Genomic DNA, 17737 nt, shown 5'->3' with positions numbered 1-17737 from the left:
GTTGGAACTGGTTCGGGCAGGGGCAGGTTCAGGGTTAAGGAGAGGGATGAGGCAGGAAAATCCCCCTTAGGACTCTCTTCCCTATTCTTCTTACCCTCCCTAAACCCCTCCATGCTTTGGTGGGCATGGTTATAACTACTTCTCCCATCTAGGGTGCTTATATTATGGGGGAAGAGAAATCCCCCCAAACGTATTTTTTTTTAATTGTGAGGCAATTGGGGTTTAGTGACTTGCCCAGGGTTACACAGCTAGTAAGTGTCAAGTGTCTGAGGCCAGATTTGAACTCAGGTCCTCCTGAATCCCAGGCCGGTGCTCTATCCACTGTGCCACCTAGCTGCCCCTGTTATCTTTTTTTTTTTTTCCACTCATGTACAACTTTTTCATGCCCCTATTTGAGATTTTCTTGGCAAAGATAATGGAGTGGTTTGCCATTCCTTCTCCAGATCATTTTACAGATGAGGACACTAAGGCAAATAGGCTTAAGTGACTTGCCCAAAGTCACACAGCTAGTGTCTGAGGATGGATTTGAACTCTGGAAGATGAGTCTTCTTGACTCCAGACCCAGAGCACTAACTACTTTGTCACCTAGCTGCCTCATCTTGGGGTCTCTAGGGAGGATAAAAAGTAAGAGACAGCCAGAGCCTCCTGGGGCATTGGCTTGGGAGGGATTGTCTGGGCGCCTCTGGAGTGATGTCAGTTCATGCAGAAACACGTGTGTCTGGGATCTCCTGGATTTTTGAGATTTCCTCAGCAGGGCCGTGGGAGGAAGAGGCTGCAGCTGCTGAGGTCCTCCCCCAGAGGAATGAGGCTGGTGATACCTGCCCGGCTGTGGGTTGGCTGCTGCTAGGGCATTCTCAGGATGACTCTGGGATTCTCAGCACCAAATGATGGTTACTCCTAGGAAGGATAGATGAACTTCTAGTAGAGAGGGGCAAGAAAGGAGCTAGAGGAGGAGGGGTTGGGCACCCAGAGGCCATGTGGCATGGGGAAAGTAGATAGGGAAGGGGAGGGTGTGTAAATTGATTTGGGCCTTTGGCCCTTATTTGGGTTTTTTTTTTTTTTTGGCAGGGCAGTGGGGGTTAAGTGACTTGCCCAGGGTCACACAGCTAGTAAGTGTTAAGTGTCTGAGGCTGGATTTGAACTCAGGTGCTCCTGAATCCAGGGCCAGTGCTCTATCCACTGTGCCACCTAGCTGCCCCCAGGTGTGTAAATTGAAAAAAAAAATAAGGCGGGACAGGGGGAGGGGGATGGGGAGGGGTGTGTTCGTGGTAAATGGAGTTAGAGTCCAGAGAGGGAGGACTAGAGCCAGTACCTGTTGCCATCATCGCCCTTTGTCTGATCCAGTTTTTGCCTGGATTCTTACTCGGCAATGTGGTTGGGATAGATCCGACTCAGAACTATGAAATCCTGAACTTGACTATAAAGCTCGGAGATCCTAAAAAGATGCTTAGGCCTTGATGCCAATGCTAACAATGCCTCCTGGATGCTTTGATCATCCCCCTGAGAGGACATCACCCTTCCCATCTGGGATTGGGTGATTTTCTTCACCTTGAGATACCCTGAGCTACTTACTACCTCTGAGCTAAAACACACCGATAACACCAAGGCTCCTGTTTACTCTTCTTGGATTTTTCCCAGCCCTCTTCCTGTGTAGGAGATTCTGAGACTTGAACCATGGCACTTGGCCAGGAAATGGCAGTTTTGATTATCGGTCTCTCTCCTTTAATTATAGAATTCTAATAATTTCTCATCTCTGCACCTGAAACACTGGGCATTGATTTCCTGGGTTTCGTTACTGCTGGCTCACCTACCCATGGTTTCATAGAGCTAGAAGGGACGTCAGAAGCCATCTAGTCCAACTTCCCTGTTTTACAGATGAAGAAACTGAGGCCCATGGAGGTTAACTCAGCATAGTCGCCTTTCTTATGTCCATCCATATGCTAGAGATGGGTCTTAGAGAGGGGAAAGACCTCAGACTTTGGTACCTCCCTTCTCCCAACTTGATCCTTTCAAATATTTTCTCTTACTTTATCCCCTGTTCTCATACCTTACAATGCAACCAGTTGTTTTGGATAAACTGCTTTTCTTACAGTTCCTCTTTCCCAACTCTGCCTCCCAGATGTGAGTCAGGGTCCATCTTCTGTGGGTAAGAGGAAGGTCTGGGTACAGGGGCCCTCGCCTGCCAACCATTCCCCAGGGGGTGACTCAGAATCTTTGTGTGTCTTTGGGGCCTGGCTCTCTCTGTCACTGCCAGAACAGCAGGGGTGGAAGGGTGGGGGGAGAAGATGGGAGGGCTGTTAGGCCGCTCCCTCCTGGGAGGGCAGTTGTGGGATCAGTCTGCCCCACCCTTCCGTCCCCGGTTCCCCCGGCTGCTCCAGCTGCCTTTGCTGCTGCCTGGCTGCCTACGGCGTGGGCTTCAGGCTTTCCAGGGAGCCTCCAACACTGGCTTGGACACAAAGGCCCTTGCATTTAGCTCCTGGATCATATCAGAAAGTGGGAGGTGAAGGGGACTGAGGCCAGAGCAGCCAGTGAGACCATTCCGTGTGTTTGTATTTGTTTACCTCGGTGTCTTTGACTCTCCCTGTGCTTCTTTGGTTGTTATGTATGTGTTTTCTTTGCCTCCTCCACATCTCAGTGTTAGTGGTCTTTCTCTGTCCTTGGTACTGTCTGTTACTGGGTCTCTTGCTCTGTCATACAATTTCTTTGGGAGGGAGGGGGAAATGGGAGTAGGAGTGGGTTTTTCTCTTTGTGTCTGTATTTCCTCAGGGGATCTTTTTCTTATTCTTTGCTCTGGAGTCTGGGATGCTCAAAGTCCCAGAGCTCTACTGTTCCTTCGGGATACAGTTTTTAAGGGGTTGGGGGTCTAGGAGAGTGGTTGGTAGGGAGGTAGAAGAAGGGTGGGATAGGACAGAAAGAGGATTATCTTCCCAGTTGAGTCCACAAGGAGCTGGGCTGTGCTGACAAGGGGAAGTTTGGGGGTAGAGAGGACTTTCTTAGGGGCTTGGGACACAAAAGCAAAAACTTATCTAGGATGGTGGAGGAAGTGGCTATGGTGTCTTCTGACTGTGGACCATAGGGTGGGAGCCCCGTCAGGATGCAGTCTTGAGAGACAGACAGACAAGGATGGGGGAGGAAGGAAGGGAGAGAGAATATAAAGGACAAAATGTTTGCTTAGTTAACCCTGATTCAGTTTAGGTTGGTGATGGAGAAGTAAAGGGGACAGCGTGTGATAGTCTGTTCCTTAACTTAGCTTGGAGGGGGTAGTCCTTAGGCAGTTTTCAGCCTCTGCCTCAGTTTCCCCTATTTGAAGGCTGGCTTCAGGGGGACCTGAGGTGGTGGGGAGAAGGAATTTAATTAGATGGGAGGGACTGGGCCATCTTCTTACTCATTTAGGGATTCTGTCATCTTCTCTGTGATGACACTGCTGGCTGGTAGAGCTGGCCTTCTTGTTGTCATGGAAACACTGATGGCTGGGCCCTAGAGCCAGGCCTCCCCAGAACAGTGCTAGCCCACTTAATGGACCATGTGTGGGTGAAGGAGGAGAGGGTGTGTGGCCAGACGGTGGAGATGGTGGGACAGAGGGACAGAGGAAAGAACATGCCTATTGGTCTTGTAGGAGTTTGATTTGAACCCTTCTTTGTTCTTCAGGATCATCTATTCCCACTAACCTCCAGAGAACATAGGTGGGGTGAGCATCTTGAATAAATGGACTTGAATTTATATTGCTCTTTTGAGGCTTAGAATCACTTTCAATTGCTCTGTCATTTGGGGAGTAATTCCTTGAATGCCCTTTGGGAAGAAAATCCCATAAAGATCCACTGAAAAAGAGAACCCCACCCCCTCACTCCCAGAGACAATGGGCAAGGTTTGGGGTGAAACTAGTTCCATTTTATGAAAGGGTCCCCAGCAGGGAGGACTGGGGACCTGGGACCTGTTCCATGGTCTCTTGTCATTTGGAGTTTTGGCCTCTACCAGGGTCTACCCCATCTGTCTTCCCTGTATGTATATGGTAGGGGTTTGGGGGGGGGTAGGGACAGCAAAGCATTTTGGGGTGTGCAAACCACCTCTTTCATGGATGGAGCAAGGAAGAGTCAGCCTCTTGTGATAGACTATTTGGAACCATAGCTGCAGCCATGACTGGAAGAGGGGGGAAACCTGACAGGCATTGGCAGAGTCGGGATCGTCTGTTTCTGGGGAGAGAGTTAGGAGAGACCTGATCAGAAATAAAGGAAGTATTGAAAGTGCGTTGGGGCTAGGAGAGGGGGTGAGTGGGGTGGGGAGAAAGGGGACTCAAATGAAACAACCCTGGGCCTAGGTGACCTGGAGCAGTGGAACAGCACTTATTCTTGCCCAGGAATGAGTCTGAGAATCTCCTTCAGCCCCTCACCACTCAAAACGGCCCACAAGGGTTTTTTTTTTTTGGTTGGGTTTTTTTGTTTTGTTTGTTTTTTGGCCTCCTTCCATTTCTCACATGTGTTAATGAATAACTCTAAGGTGGAGTAGACAGCAGGGTCACAACTTCAGGTGACTCATTGGCCTAGATAGAGACAAGAGGAGAATGGCCCCAGGGGTGGTGGGTGGGGAAGAATAAGTGAGGACTCAGTCCCACGGGGCTGCAGAGGAGGGATGATTGGGGGAGGGGCATGGAAAGACAGAGGGAAGTCTGTGGACTTCTCAGAAACATTCCTGCCTCACCCTTGGTTTTCATGTGGCAATCCTCTGACCCTGGAGACTATGGGGTGGTCTCTCCCCTGCCTATGGGAAGCCTGTTTATTTTAGGATGGGGGGTGTTGCCCTTTCCCTTTGTCCTTTCTGTGCTCTCCCACCCTGAGGACTGGAGTGTTAATCATAGGGTGGTGATGTCTGGGGCCTCAAGATGGGGACCGGAACAGGGGAGGGGAGGGGGAAGAGGCTAGCTTGTTTCGTGTGTGCTGGAAAGACAATCTGGGCCCCAGCTCTGTACAACCCAGGGGCTGGCCTTGGGCAAGTGCTTAGCCTGAGTCTGTTTTCTTCATCTTTAAAATGGGTTTGGGGGGGGCGGGGAGAGATATCTCCCCTACTGGCCTCTTAAGGGCATTGGAACAAATGTATTCAGAAGTTCGTTATAAAATAGTATGGCTAGCAGATGTAAGTTCTGTCCCCTCTAGTCTCATTCGGGCTGATCCTGCAGTGCTGCTCCTGGGATATAATCGGGTTTAGTTCTTTAGGGAATAAGTCCTTTATGGGAGTGCTCTTTCCATGGCTGTGGGGACATTCGTTTTACTGGCATTTGGAGTCAGAAGACCTGAGTTTAAATTCCAGCCCCAGCACGTGCCGTCTGTGTGTCCTAGGACAAAGTGCTTCAGACTCAGTTTTCTCATTTGTAAAATTGGAGGGAGGCGGCTGTTGTTGAACCCCTTACGTCTCTGAGTCCTCTGATCTCATGGATGTTTGTGAAGGGTTTGGGAGGTTTGGCAGAAAGAATTTAGAGCTAAAGGGACCTTAGAATGCATCTCACCCAATCCCAGCACTTTTACATTTGTGAGGGGGGGAAAAGCCCAGGGAAGTTAAGTGATTTTCCTAATGCAACGCAGGTATTGGCATTATTCTGATGGCTCACCCATAGACCCCAGCTTGAAGAGCCTGGGCAAGAACTCCCAAACCCTTGGTTTCCTCTCCACATTTAGATATGTGTGCATGTGTGCATGCATGCATATGTATATGTGTGTGTGTATAGATGTATATGTATGTATGTCCCCACACCCTGGCCTTCCTTTGGCATCCAACTTTAGCCGTCAGCTCTTCTTGGAGAAATCTGTGAATGATAGGTATAGCTAGCTAGATTGTGCAGTAGATAGAGTCCTGGGCCTGGAGGCAAGAGGAAGTTCAGATCCAGCTTTGGACCTGGGCCAGTCCCTTAGACTCTGTCTGCCTCAGTTTCTACAGTTTTAAAATGAGGATGATAATAGCACCTACCTTGAAGGGTTGTTATAAGGATCAAATGAGATAATATTTGGGTTTTGGTTTTTTTTTTGGTTTTGGTGAGGCAGTTGGAGTTAAGTGACTTGCCCAGGGTCACACAGCTAGTAAATGTCAAGTGTCAGAGGCTGGATTTGAACTCAGGTCCTCCTGAATCCAGGGCCAGTGCTCTATCCACTGTGGCACCTAGCTGCCCCGAGATAATATTTTTAAAGTGCTCAGCAGGGTGCTTGGCACACAGGGGCTTAATAAATAACACCCTCCCACACCCCATGCCCAATCTCTCTTCCTTCCTTTCCTTACATTAAGACAGGTCCTCAGGTGCCCTTCTTCACCTACTGCTCTGGGCTTCTCTCCAGGAAAGTTTCCATTTAATTATTCTTTAGCTGCGTGACCCTGAGCAAGTCACTTCTCTTGGGGCTTCAGTTGCCTCATGTATAAAATGGAGGCCACTTGACCTCTCGATGTCTCTTTTACCTGTTCATTCTGTAGCGTTCCCATGGCAAATGGTCATAGTTTACTGGTAGTATGTCTCCTGTTTTTTAATCTCCACCTCACTTCCCCTTCCCCCATCTCTCTCTCTCTCTCTCTCTCTCTCTCTCTCTCTCTCTCTCTCTCTCTCTCTCTCTCTCACACACACACACACACACACACACACACACACACACACACACACACACACACACACACACGACCATCATTCTATGAAGGCAAGAACCCTGTCTTGTCTAAACTTCATGTCTCTCTCCTCCAGTGCTCTAAACAAACTAGATGATAGTTAAATGTGGGTTGAATTGACTAAGTGCCACATATGGCCACACAGCAGCCTGAATCCCCTATCTCTTAGAGTTTATGGTCACTGAGGCAAGTAGTAGTGGAGGTGTGATTTGCATTGGTGGATGGAGTTGCCTACACTCAATATCTGTGACTTAGTAGAGAAATCCTAGGGAGTTGTCAGCAACATCGAGAGATTAAATGTCTTGCCGAAGGTCACAGATCTAGTATGTATTGGGTGGAATTTGAACCCAAGTTTTCCTGACTCCAAGCAGAATTACTCATTATACCATTCTGGGTCTAGAGCAGGGGCTCTGAACCTAGAATCCTTGAACTTGTTTTGTTGGTGGTGGTGGTAACAATATTGTTTAGTCATGTCAGTTGTGTCTGACTCTTTGTGATTCCATTTGTGATTTTGTTTTGTTTTGTTTTTGCGGGGCAATGAGAGTTAAGTGACTTGCCCAGGGTCACACAGCTAGTAAGTGTCAAGTATCTGAGGCTGGATTTGAACTCAGATCCTCCTGAATCCAGGGCCGATGCTTTATCCAGTGCACCACCTAGCTGCCCCCCCCATTTGTGGTTTTCTTGTCAAAGATACTGGAGTGGTTTGCCATTTTCTTCTCCAACTCATTTTAGAGGTGAGGAAACTGAGGCAAAGAAGGTTAAGTGACTTGCCCAGGGTCACATAGCTATTAAGTGTTAAGTGTCTGAGGTTGTATTTGAACTCATGAAAATGAGTCCTCCTGACTTTAGGCCTGGTGATCTATCCATTACATCACCTAGCTGCCTTTGATAACTATTTCAGTATAATTGTTTTTCCTTGGAAATATTTTATTATATTTAATATAATATTTTATTTTATGCACTTAAAAACACGATTCTGAGAAAGGGGGGCGGTCTGTAGGCTGATTGGCTAGATTGCCAAAGGGCCCCATGAAACAAAAAGATTAAGAACCCCTGCTGTAGAGGATTCCTCTATCTTGGACAATTCTAGGTCCCTCAGTAGGGGTGTGAAGTATCGAGGGAGACACTGCTCCTTGTTTCACCCCTACATGCATCAGGCTGCATTAATAGAGTAGCATCCACAAAGGGGAGGTGATGGTTTGGGTTTTGCTACATTTTGCTGTGGTCTGACTTCCCTGATGTGGAATATAGTGTTATCAAATGTTTTGCACTGTGTTTTCTATTTGTCAGAGTAGGGTGATCAGGATGCAGGGGGAGGGTGGGTGATGCTCTGGAAAGATGTCATATGATGATTGGATGAAGCAGCTGGGGACGTTGAACCAGGTGAAGAGCAGACTAGGGGTGGTGGGCATGGCATGATGGCTAGCTCCCCATATTTGAAGGTTGTCATGGGGAAAGCAGGGGGTTAGATTTTCTTTTTTGCTAGGTTCCCTAAGAGTAGAACTAGAGGGGCAACTAGATGGCGCAGTGGATAAAGCACTGGCCCTGGATTCAGGAGGACATGAGTTCAAATACGGCTTCAGACACTTAACATTTACTAGCTGTGTGACCCTGGGCAAGTCACTTAACCCCAATTGCCTCACCAAAAATTAAAAAAAAAAAAGAGTAGAACTAGAACAGTTGTTGGATATTAAATCAGATTGGTCCACCAAGAGTGGAATGGCATACCATTCCATATAAAGGAATGAGTTCTCTGTTATTGGAGTTATTCAGGCAGAGACTAGATTACTACTTGTCAGGGATGTTATACCCCCTTGTATAAGGGGTTCGTCTGTTGGAAAGGAGGCTGGTCTCGTGTGGTATAGTAGAGAATAAATAAAAACCAAAAAAGCCCCCCTAACCAAGCATTTACTAAGTACCTGCTGTATGCCAGATGAGCAGCTAGCTGGTGCAGTGGGTAAAGTGCCAGGCCTGGAGTCAGGAAGACCTGAATTCAAATCTAGCCTCAGATACTCACTCGCTGTATGACCCTAGGCAAGTCACTTCACCCTGTTGTCTTCAGCTTCCTCATTTGTAAAATGAACTAGAGAAGGAAATGGCAAATCTCTCCAGTATCTTTGCCAAGAAAACCCCCAATGTGGTCACGGAGAGTCAGGCGCAACTGAACAACAGAGTGTGCCATACACTGAGCTGAATGCTTTCCAACCCTGGAGGGTGGGTGCTATTAACCTCATTTTACAGCTGAGGAAACTGAGGCAGGCAACTTGCTCAGGGTCACACAGCTAGTAAATTGTCTGAGGCCGGACTACCTAACCCCAGGCCCACTGAGCCAGCAGGCAGGAAGAAGCCTACGTTTGGAATCCAGAGAGCTAGGTTTGAGTCCCAGCTCTGTCACTCAGCTGTGACCTTGGGCAAGTCATTGAATTTTACCAGGTCTCAGCTTCCCCATTTGTAAGATAAAGTCATTTGATCATGTTCTATCTGAGGCTTCTTCTGGCTCTTCTGTCAGAGATGACCTGTAAGGTCTCAGCCAACTCTGAGGTTCTGTGAGCCTGAATTCTGAACCTTCCACTCTGCCTGATTCTCACTGGAGCTTCTGGGGAAGAAATGTACTCATAACCATTTCTTGGAGTTGATAGGGAATGAGGGAGTGAGAATAGTGCCCAACTCTTAAGCTTTCTTTATGCAAGTTTTTTCCCCTCTGGCTCCAGCTCAGATTTAAAAAAAAAAAAAAGGTGGGGGGGGGGGAAAATCCCCCAGTAGCCTTTTCATGTCCTAGGGATCCAGAATAAGGTGAGGTGATTAGAGTAGGCTACATCTGTTCAGAGGAATTGGTTGGGGGAAGTATTCATGTGTCTTGGCTTTCCTTCTGGACCCTGTGGCTGCAGGGAGAAAGGGCGGTCAGTTGGGCAGCTGCCCTTTTTCGGTGCCTGAACCTCACACATATCTGGTATATTCCCTCTGAACTCGTGCCCATGCTTGGGTCTGACAAATTGGACAGAGCTGAGATGGATGTAGCCAGAACCGTCCAATTGTCCCTGATACCTCTTGGTTTTTACCATGTCCCTTTGGGATTAACAGGGCGGAGAATTACTGGTGGCGTGGGCAGAATACAAGGACACTGTGTGTGGGGCCCTTCCCGAGGAACGCTGTGACCTCCGTGGCTGGCCTGTCAGCCCACGACATCAGCCAACCACTCCAGAACAGCTTCATCCATACGGGCCATGGTGACAGTGATCCCCGACACTGCTGGGGATTCCCAGACAAGATCGATGAGTGAGTACCAGCCTGAGGATGGGACCTGCCCCTCACACTCAGCCCTGCTGCCTGGAAGGGAGAGGGATGGTGATTCACCTGCATTTTATTGTTGTTTGAATACTTTGTTATCTGTTTTCTTTACTGTGATTAGGCTGGGTAAAGACCTAATAGACCCCTCCTCTAGGATTCTGTTTTATTCTCTTCCTGAATGTCTGTCTCTTTGCCCCCTTCTCACCACTGCCTTCTCCATTGCCCCCCCCCCTGCCCAATTCTTGGCCCTGGGTCCCCTCCTCTATCAGCCTCTTACTCATTTCTCTCTTTTCTCCCCTTTCTCATTGTCTTCCCCTGCCCCCACCCCAAGTTCTTGGCCCTGGGTTTCCTCCTCTGTCACACTATTACTCATTTCTCTCTTCTTCCCCCTTCCTCATTGTCTTTTTTCCCAGTTCTTCCCCCCCTCCCCAGTTCTTGACCCCGGGTGCCCTCCTCTGTCACCCTCTTAGTCATCTTTCTTCTTCCCTCCTCATTGTCTTTCCCCTCAGTTCTTGGTCCTGGGTCTCTTCTCCGTTCCCCATCCAGTTTCCAGTTCTCAGAAAAGGAGAGGGGCCATGGAAGCCCCTCCAGTAAGCCAAGAGGGGAAGCCACATTAGGGATTTGGGGTCAGGGCTGGGGTGTCCAGAGAGTGGCTGTAGCTTAGTTACTGAAGGCAAGCAGTGACGGGAAGGGTGGGATGGTGGAGAGGGTCTGCCTTCCCCCGCCTCTTTCCTTCCTGAGATTCTCTTGAAGAGTCAGCCCCCCCAGACTCAGGCTCCAGAGGGGCAGACTTGTGGCGTGCTGGAGTACCTTGAGTTGATGTAAAGGCCTTTGTCAGTCTGGAAGTCCCCAGGGAGAGGGGAGGCAGCGTGAATAAGGGAAGATAGAGAAAGATTAACCACATCCTGGGTGGTGTGTGAGAACCATCCAAGGTGTTCATGATCTGGGTTGTGTCTCAGGCTCCTCTGACTCCCTCATGGGTCATCCACTCTCTCTTTTTACAGATATTAACTGTAAGAGAAGTTAAGTGACTTGCCGAGGTTCACACAGGGAGTAAGGAACAGAGCTGGAATTTGAACTCAGGTCCTCTGACCCAAATCCAGTCCTCTTTCCATTGTAGTACCCTGGCTTCAGAATCCTAGGATGTTATGGTTCTGGGTCCTTTTTGGCTGCTGACTTCTACTAGGTTTGTCCCCCAAGACTTAGCTGTGCCTCACACGCATACACACCCCATTCCCTGTAGAACAGGATCGCACAGGGTCGCAAGGACTGGGAGAGTTCTGAAAAGAGGGGGAAATGGCCCCCCGCTGCACTAGTGCCCTCTGCCCTCTGCCTCATTTGACGTGGCATGACAGGGGGGACCCAAGCCCCATTCCTTATGGGCATTGAATCAGCCTTAGTGACTAAGGCCTAGATACTGACAGGAGGGATGAAGTTGAAGTGGGGGAAGGGGAGAAGGGAAGATGCCCCCCTACCTCCTTGTTTCCTGCTCCCTATCTTTTAGCATTAGTCCCAGAACCTTAGCCTGTCGAGAGAAGAGATAGATCACATTAGAATATGGTCTAGTTCAGCCCCCTCTGCAGATGGGGAGAGGGAGGCCCAGAGAGGAAAGGGAACTTGTCAAGGATGACATAGTTGGTGATGGAGCCCGTGCCAGAAGCCACATCTCTTCTTTTACTGTAAACTCTTAACCTGGGTCACAAACCACCCCCACCCCCCGCCCCTGCCTTTTTTTCCCCCTAGTATTTTGATTGGGTTTCAGTAGAATTGATTTCTTATGGTTTTTGTTTTTGTTTGTTGTTTGTTTGTGGGGCAATGAGGGTTAAGTGACTTGCCTAGGGTCACACAGCTAGTTAAGTGTCCAGTGTGTCTGCGGCTGGATTTGAACTCAGGTCCTCCTGAATCCAAGGCCAGTGCCTATATCCACCTGCACTACCTAGCTGCCCCCGGTTTCCCTATTATTTTATGCATTATAAAAACATATTCGGAGGAGGGGTCCCTAGGCTGTTTGACCAGACGGCCAGAGGCATCCGCACGCATGCGTATGCACGCACACACACACACACACACACACACACACACACACATGTCAAGAACCCCCTTTTCTTGGGATTGGGGGAGATGCTATCATGCCTATTGCCAAAGTCTTTCTGGGCCCCGGTCCCTTTTAGGCAGCATACTTTGTTTCTTGCCTCGGCTGGCAGCGTTCTTGCCCCTCCACGCTGGCACACTTGCTCTGGTTTTCTCCACAGGTTGTACCTGGGAAACCCTCTGGACCCCCCTGACCTGCTCTCAGTGGAGCTGAGCACCCCCCGCCCCACCCAGCTTGTAGGAAGGGTAAAAAGTAAGAGTCGGCTCCTCCCCAGGAGCACCCCCTCCATCCCCCGGGGCCTGGGCTTTGGGTAGGAAAGGAGTGGGCAGCCCTCTTCCTCAGGACGCCTCCATGCTGGTCTGCTTGGCTCAGGCCAGGGGGAGAGCAGCAGGTGGCTTAGCTTTTGTCCCTGAATCCCCTCGACTACAAGTGGGGTGGAAGATGAGGGGCACCTGGTGTTGGCTCTTCTCGTATCCGCCAGGGGTGGGCATCATGTGTATGTGGCCCTGGATTAGCCCCTGACTTGCTGCCAGTCCCCTCCGCCTTCACCGGCTCAGCACAACTCCTCTCCCAGCTCTTCACGTCTCCTTCTAATCCTGTGCCAGCCTACCTAAGGCTCCTCCTTAGGTGCCTGCCTCCTGCTGGCTCCCTATCCCTGCCCCTCCATCCTTGAGCCGAGTCTTTCTGCTGTTCTGCCCCCCCCCCCCCCAGCTGTCCTCCCTCTGCCTCTTTGGATGCACATGAACTGACCTCCACTTCCTGCTCACCTTCTTCTCCACCCTTTCTATCTCCCCTTTCTCTTTCTTTCCCCTTCTTGCCCCCATTTCTTCCCCATCCCTTCTTTTCTTCCTTTTTCTCCTCATCTCTACTCCCTTTCCACCTTCTCTTCCTGTTCTTCTTTTCTCCCCCTCTCTTCTCCCGTTTCTTCCTCCCTTCCTCCATCTCTTCCCCCTCTGCCTTTCCGTCTTTTTCTTCCTCTCTCCCCTCCTTTCTCCCTTCTCTTCTCTCTTCCCTCCTTTCTCTCTCCTCCTGTTTCCCCTTCTTCCCTTCCTCCTCTTTCTGTCCCCTCTTCCCCACTTCCTTGTCTTCCCCATCTCTCTTGCCCCTCTGCCTTTCCCTCGTTTCCCTTTTCTCCTTCCTCTCCTCTTCCTCTATCCCTTCCTGTCTCCTCTCTCCCTGCTTCTCTTTTTCCTCCTTTCTCTCTTCTCCTTTGTCTCTCCTCCTTCCCTCTCCTCTCTCTTCTTTTCTCTCCCTTCTTTCCTTTCCCTCTTCCCCATCTCTCCTCCCCTCTTCTCCTTCCCCCTCTCCTCCATTTTCCTTTCCTCTCCACCTCTATCTTCTTTCTCTCACCCTCCTCCCTTCCATATTCTGCCTCTACCCCCTCCCCATGGCCTGTCTTCCAGGGGAGCCTCCGCCTCGCCCGCCTCAGCCTGCCATCTTCACTCAGAGTAAGTGGGGCCGTGCTCCTTCTCGATGCCCTGGGCCCTGCCCCTGTCCCCTCTGTTCTCTCATAACTCCTCTCCTTGAAGGTACACAGCAGGGGCTGCAGGGGGGAGGAGGGAGTGTGCTGTGAGCTTCCTGCTGCCAGCCCCTAGCATGGCTCAGCCTTCTCAGATACCTGGTGCTTGGAGCTCCCCATTGGTCAGACACCCGTTCCTCTTAAGCAATTGGAGCCTGCCCCAGCAGTCTCCCCAGACCCAAGGCTGAGATGCCAAAGACTTGGTCTGTTCTTATGAATGGAGTTCAGGCTAGAGGAGTAGGGATGCTATTTTTCTTTCTAAAGCCCCCATAATGCTGATTCTCCCTCCCCACCCTACGCTAACTTCTGTGGTGTCCGGGTGGGCCAGGAGAGGGTGTGATGGGAAACTGGGGAGTGGGGCCCTGGAGGGATTGCTGATCAAGCTCCGTAGAGAGATTTCCAAAGGCTCAGGATTGGCCAAAGGAAACCCCCAGAGGGCAGTTACTGGGCTGGGGTGTTGTCAGAAGTAGCAGAGGTGGGAGTGGGCTGGAGGCCTGGGCTTCATTAACTCCATAACGCATCACTGTGGCCGTACGTGCTCAGATAAGGGTAGGGGGCCAGAGGGTTGGGTGGGATGGATTAGATTCTCAGGGGTGGTAAGGACAGGATTAATGTCGCCACTTGGGGTAGAGGGAGATAGCTTGTGTATTTCCTCTCTTACCCTAAGAGGTGTTGGAGCTAATCTCTGACACCCCCTTCCTGGGGGTTTCCTTCCTCTCCTTTGTCCCACAGAGCCTACGTACGACCCGGTCAGTGATGATCAGGACCTCCTGCAGCTCGACTTCAAGCGTCTCTGTCATCGGAAACCAGGCCTCCCCAGGGGCCTGTGGCTGGTGAAGCCCTCAGCCCGAGTGCCGGGCACCAAGGACAAGCGGGGCGGGGCTGAAGTGTCCTCTCATTGACTTTGGGGACGAGCTTACAGCACCTCCCTTGGCCAACCCTTCCCCAAAAGCCCAGTGCCCTTTCCCTTGCCCAGCTGGCCATGGATGCCTGCTCGCTGCTGGACAAAACACCCCCCGCAGAGTCCCACCCGGGCACTTCCAAGGCCCTTACACCCCACACCTGTGGTAGATTGGGATACCCGGCCCTTTGCCTCCCTCCGCCAGCCTACGATGATGTGGCTCAGGGATGAAGATGATTTTGAGGTCTGCTCTATCAACAGTGCCCTGGTTGGTGCCAGAACCCCGAAGGGGCCTCCCCAGGGGGAGACTAACTATGCCTTTGTGCCTGAGGCTGGACGGCCCACTCCACCCCTAGAAGACAATTTGTTCCTCCCACCCCAAGGAGGCCACCAAACCCCCTGATTCCCTTCAGGACTGCAGAAATCTTCCAGGCTCTGCAGCAGGAGTGCATGCGGCAGCTGCAGGTCCCATCTAGTTCTCTGGGCTCCTCTCCTAGCCCTGGCCTGGGTGGAGAAGACAAACCTCAGGTGCCCCCGAGGGTACCGATCCCACCTCGACCCACCGGCAGCGCAGCGAGCTGGGCTGCCGCTCAGGTGAACTGTCTCCCAGCTTCAGGGATGTGAAGAGGAGCCGGGACGGTGGTGAGGGGGGCAGCCCCTCCCCCCCAAATCCCCCCAAGGGAGCCCTTCTCCCTCAGGCTCTCGCTACCCCTAGTCCTTTGGCACTGTCTGGTGGGTCTCCCTTGCCCCTCGACTTTCCAGCTCCCCTGGGAAGACCATGCCCCACCACTCAGAGCTTTGGCTCTGACCCCAAATATGCCACACCCCAAGTGATCCAGGCCCCTGGCCCCCGGACAGGGCCTTGTATCCTACCGATTGTTCGAGATGGCAAAAAGATCAGCAACACACATTACTATCTGCTTCCGGAGAGGCCCCCCTACCTGGAAAGATACCAGCGGTTCTTGCAGGAGGCCCGGAGCCCTGAGGAGGGAGCCTCCTTCCATTCCTGTCCCCTCTGCTGCTGCCACCCACCAGCACACCAGCCCTGCTGCCCCCACTGCCACCGTTCGGCCCATGCCCCAGGCCACCCTTGACCCCTAAGGCCAACTTCTCAGCCAACAATAGCAACACAGGTGCCCGTGCCCCATCCTTGAGGGCATCTGCCCGTCTGGTGAGGGGCTGCCCAGGGATGGGCTAGAGGCTGGGCGTCCCACAGACAAGATTACAGATGGTGAGTCCTGGGAACGAGATTGTTGGGAGGGAGGAAGGCAGGGGAGCGGGGCTTCTGGGGTTCTGGCCTTTCAGCAGGGTTCTGAAAAGCAGCTTGTGGAGCAGGGGACCCCTGAACTTGGTGCCCAACCCCATGAGCAATCCTGACAGAGAGCGGTGGGGGTGTGCCCAGGTCCAGGCCATGGTGCATGGGGTGACCACAGAGGAGTGCCAGACGGCCTTGCAGAACCACAGCTGGAGCGTTCCGAGAGCCGTTCAGTATCTGAAGGTACCATCCCTTGCCCTGTGCACCTCCCAAGAGCCCCGGGAAGCTGTCTGACACACCACCTGACTCCTGAGCTCTCCTGCGCTCTTCTTACTTATCCGATGCCCCCTATGCCTTAGTGCCGCTGTGTCCCCCTCGGCACTCGTCAATGCCCTCTTTGCTCTCCCCCTCCTCGCCCTCCCCACAGGTGGAGCAACTCTTTGGCCTGGGTCTGCAGCCAAGGCAGGAGTGTCTTAAGGTGCTGGAGATGTTTGATTGGAACCTGGAGCAGGCTGGCTGCCACCTGTTAGATTCCTGTGGTCCCACCCACCATAAGTATGTGTTTCTCTCCTGGTCTGCCCCAGTTCTTCCTGTCTTTTCCACCCAGCCAGGTGGACCCGAGGGAGCTGGGTCCTTTTGGCACAGGGACCCAACATTTCCCAAAGGCTAAATATTCCACAGCCAAGAATCCCCTCCCAAGGTTAGGGAAGCCCCAGGCAGCCAGAGCTAACTTTGTGAGGCGGCAAGAAAGTCCTGGGAGTGGGGGTCTGGGGACAGGGGAGAGGTGGACTCAATGTAAGGTAGCTGCTCAGCAGTGATCTCTCCCAAGCATGCAACCCCCTCTCTTCTTGCAGGCGCTGACGGCAGGTCTGGGGAGCCGGAGAGTCTGACTTAAGGGGGGGTCCTGTTAGTCTGCCTGAAGGATCGTTTGAGCCTGCCCTGCATGTCGGGGGCCAGGGAGGGGTAGTTTCCCCTGCCCCGGGGGCCTGGGGAAACCTGCTGCTGCTGTTGCTACCTTCTCCCCCCATCACCCTGCTTCTTCAGATAGGCAGAGAGGAGCCAGAAGGAGCAGGAGACTTGGATGGGACCGCCCTTCCACAGTGCTAGCTGTAGCCCCTCCATCCATCTGCTCCTCCCACGGCAGCTCCAGAGGGACAAGAGAGGGAACCTCAGGAAGAGGGTGAGGAGGCATTCAGAGCTGGGCCGAGAGAAGACTAGAGACAGTCCTGGGCACAAGGACCCCCTTTCCTCCCTTTAAATCTCCACCCGCTGTGATGCCTCTGCCTTACTTCCCCTTAGGGACCAGATTGAAGGGAAAACCCCAAGCCTGTCTGCTCGTGTCTGTGGCATTTCCTATTCCTACGAAAGTTGAAGGAAGGGGGCAGTGGGAGCAGAGAGAGCAGGAGGGAGACCCCAGTGCTTTGTTCAGTGGAGTCTGCTAGCTTTCCGGTGGGTATGGTGCCGTGAGACAGGCCTGGCAGTCACGGGGGAGAGAGCTCAGGATACAGACCACAGCTGATCTTGTACCTGGGTTGGGGTCATTGGGAGGGGCACTGTCACGTGAGGTTGAGAATTTCAGGATGTTGGAAGCAGGGTGGATGCAAGCCCAGTTCCAGGGTGGGGACAGAACCCCAGGATGTGCAGAAGGGAACAGATACCGGCAGCCTAACGTGGAGACTGGTGCTCCCAGCCCAGCCCCAGCCCAGCCCAAAGCCGTTTTGTGTTTTTTACCCCAACACCCCTGTTGCCAAGTTGCTGCTCTTGTCCTGCCTCCACACATCTGCTTCTTCCAGAGAAATAAAGTTAGTTCTATTTTACATTACCGGGGGTGTCGACGTGGTTCTTTGCCTTCCAGGCAGCAGAGAGAACTTGGCATAAGCCCTCTATGCCGCTGTTCCCAGACCATCTACCATCTGAATTCCTCCAGGCTAGGCTCTTGATGCTGTGTGGACCTGGCCACACTCCCTGTGGGTAATGGAGAAAGTGTGAGACCAAGGGATCTCATTCTGTGACTCTCCAGTGTGGACTAGAAGATGATGAAGGTGG

General features: G+C 51.8%; 1 protein-coding gene across 1 annotated transcript in view; it reads left to right on the top strand.

The window, feature by feature from the left end:
- The window catches only part of TNK2 (tyrosine kinase non receptor 2), a 34077-nt gene extending 16570 nt beyond the window's left edge, over positions 1 to 17507 (top strand). Inside the window, 17 exon segments of the mRNA XM_043992884.1 lie at positions 9718 to 9912; positions 12177 to 12268; positions 13420 to 13464; positions 14268 to 14428; positions 14430 to 14483; positions 14485 to 14547; positions 14549 to 14629; positions 14632 to 14661; positions 14663 to 14836; positions 14839 to 15124; positions 15127 to 15434; positions 15437 to 15476; positions 15479 to 15531; positions 15533 to 15667; positions 15839 to 15934; positions 16119 to 16246; positions 16740 to 17507. Of these exon segments, the coding sequence (XP_043848819.1) occupies positions 9718 to 9912; positions 12177 to 12268; positions 13420 to 13464; positions 14268 to 14428; positions 14430 to 14483; positions 14485 to 14547; positions 14549 to 14629; positions 14632 to 14661; positions 14663 to 14836; positions 14839 to 15124; positions 15127 to 15434; positions 15437 to 15476; positions 15479 to 15531; positions 15533 to 15667; positions 15839 to 15934; positions 16119 to 16246; positions 16740 to 16875 (2077 nt within the window). The 3' untranslated portion in view covers positions 16876 to 17507.
- The last annotated feature ends 230 nt before the right edge of the window (positions 17508 to 17737 follow it).

This window comes from Dromiciops gliroides, chromosome 3, assembly GCF_019393635.1.
Source record: "Dromiciops gliroides isolate mDroGli1 chromosome 3, mDroGli1.pri, whole genome shotgun sequence".
Taxonomy (NCBI): Eukaryota; Metazoa; Chordata; class Mammalia; order Microbiotheria; family Microbiotheriidae; genus Dromiciops; species Dromiciops gliroides.
Note: the sequence above shows the minus strand (reverse complement) of the source record. Positions and strands in the feature narration are given on the sequence as shown.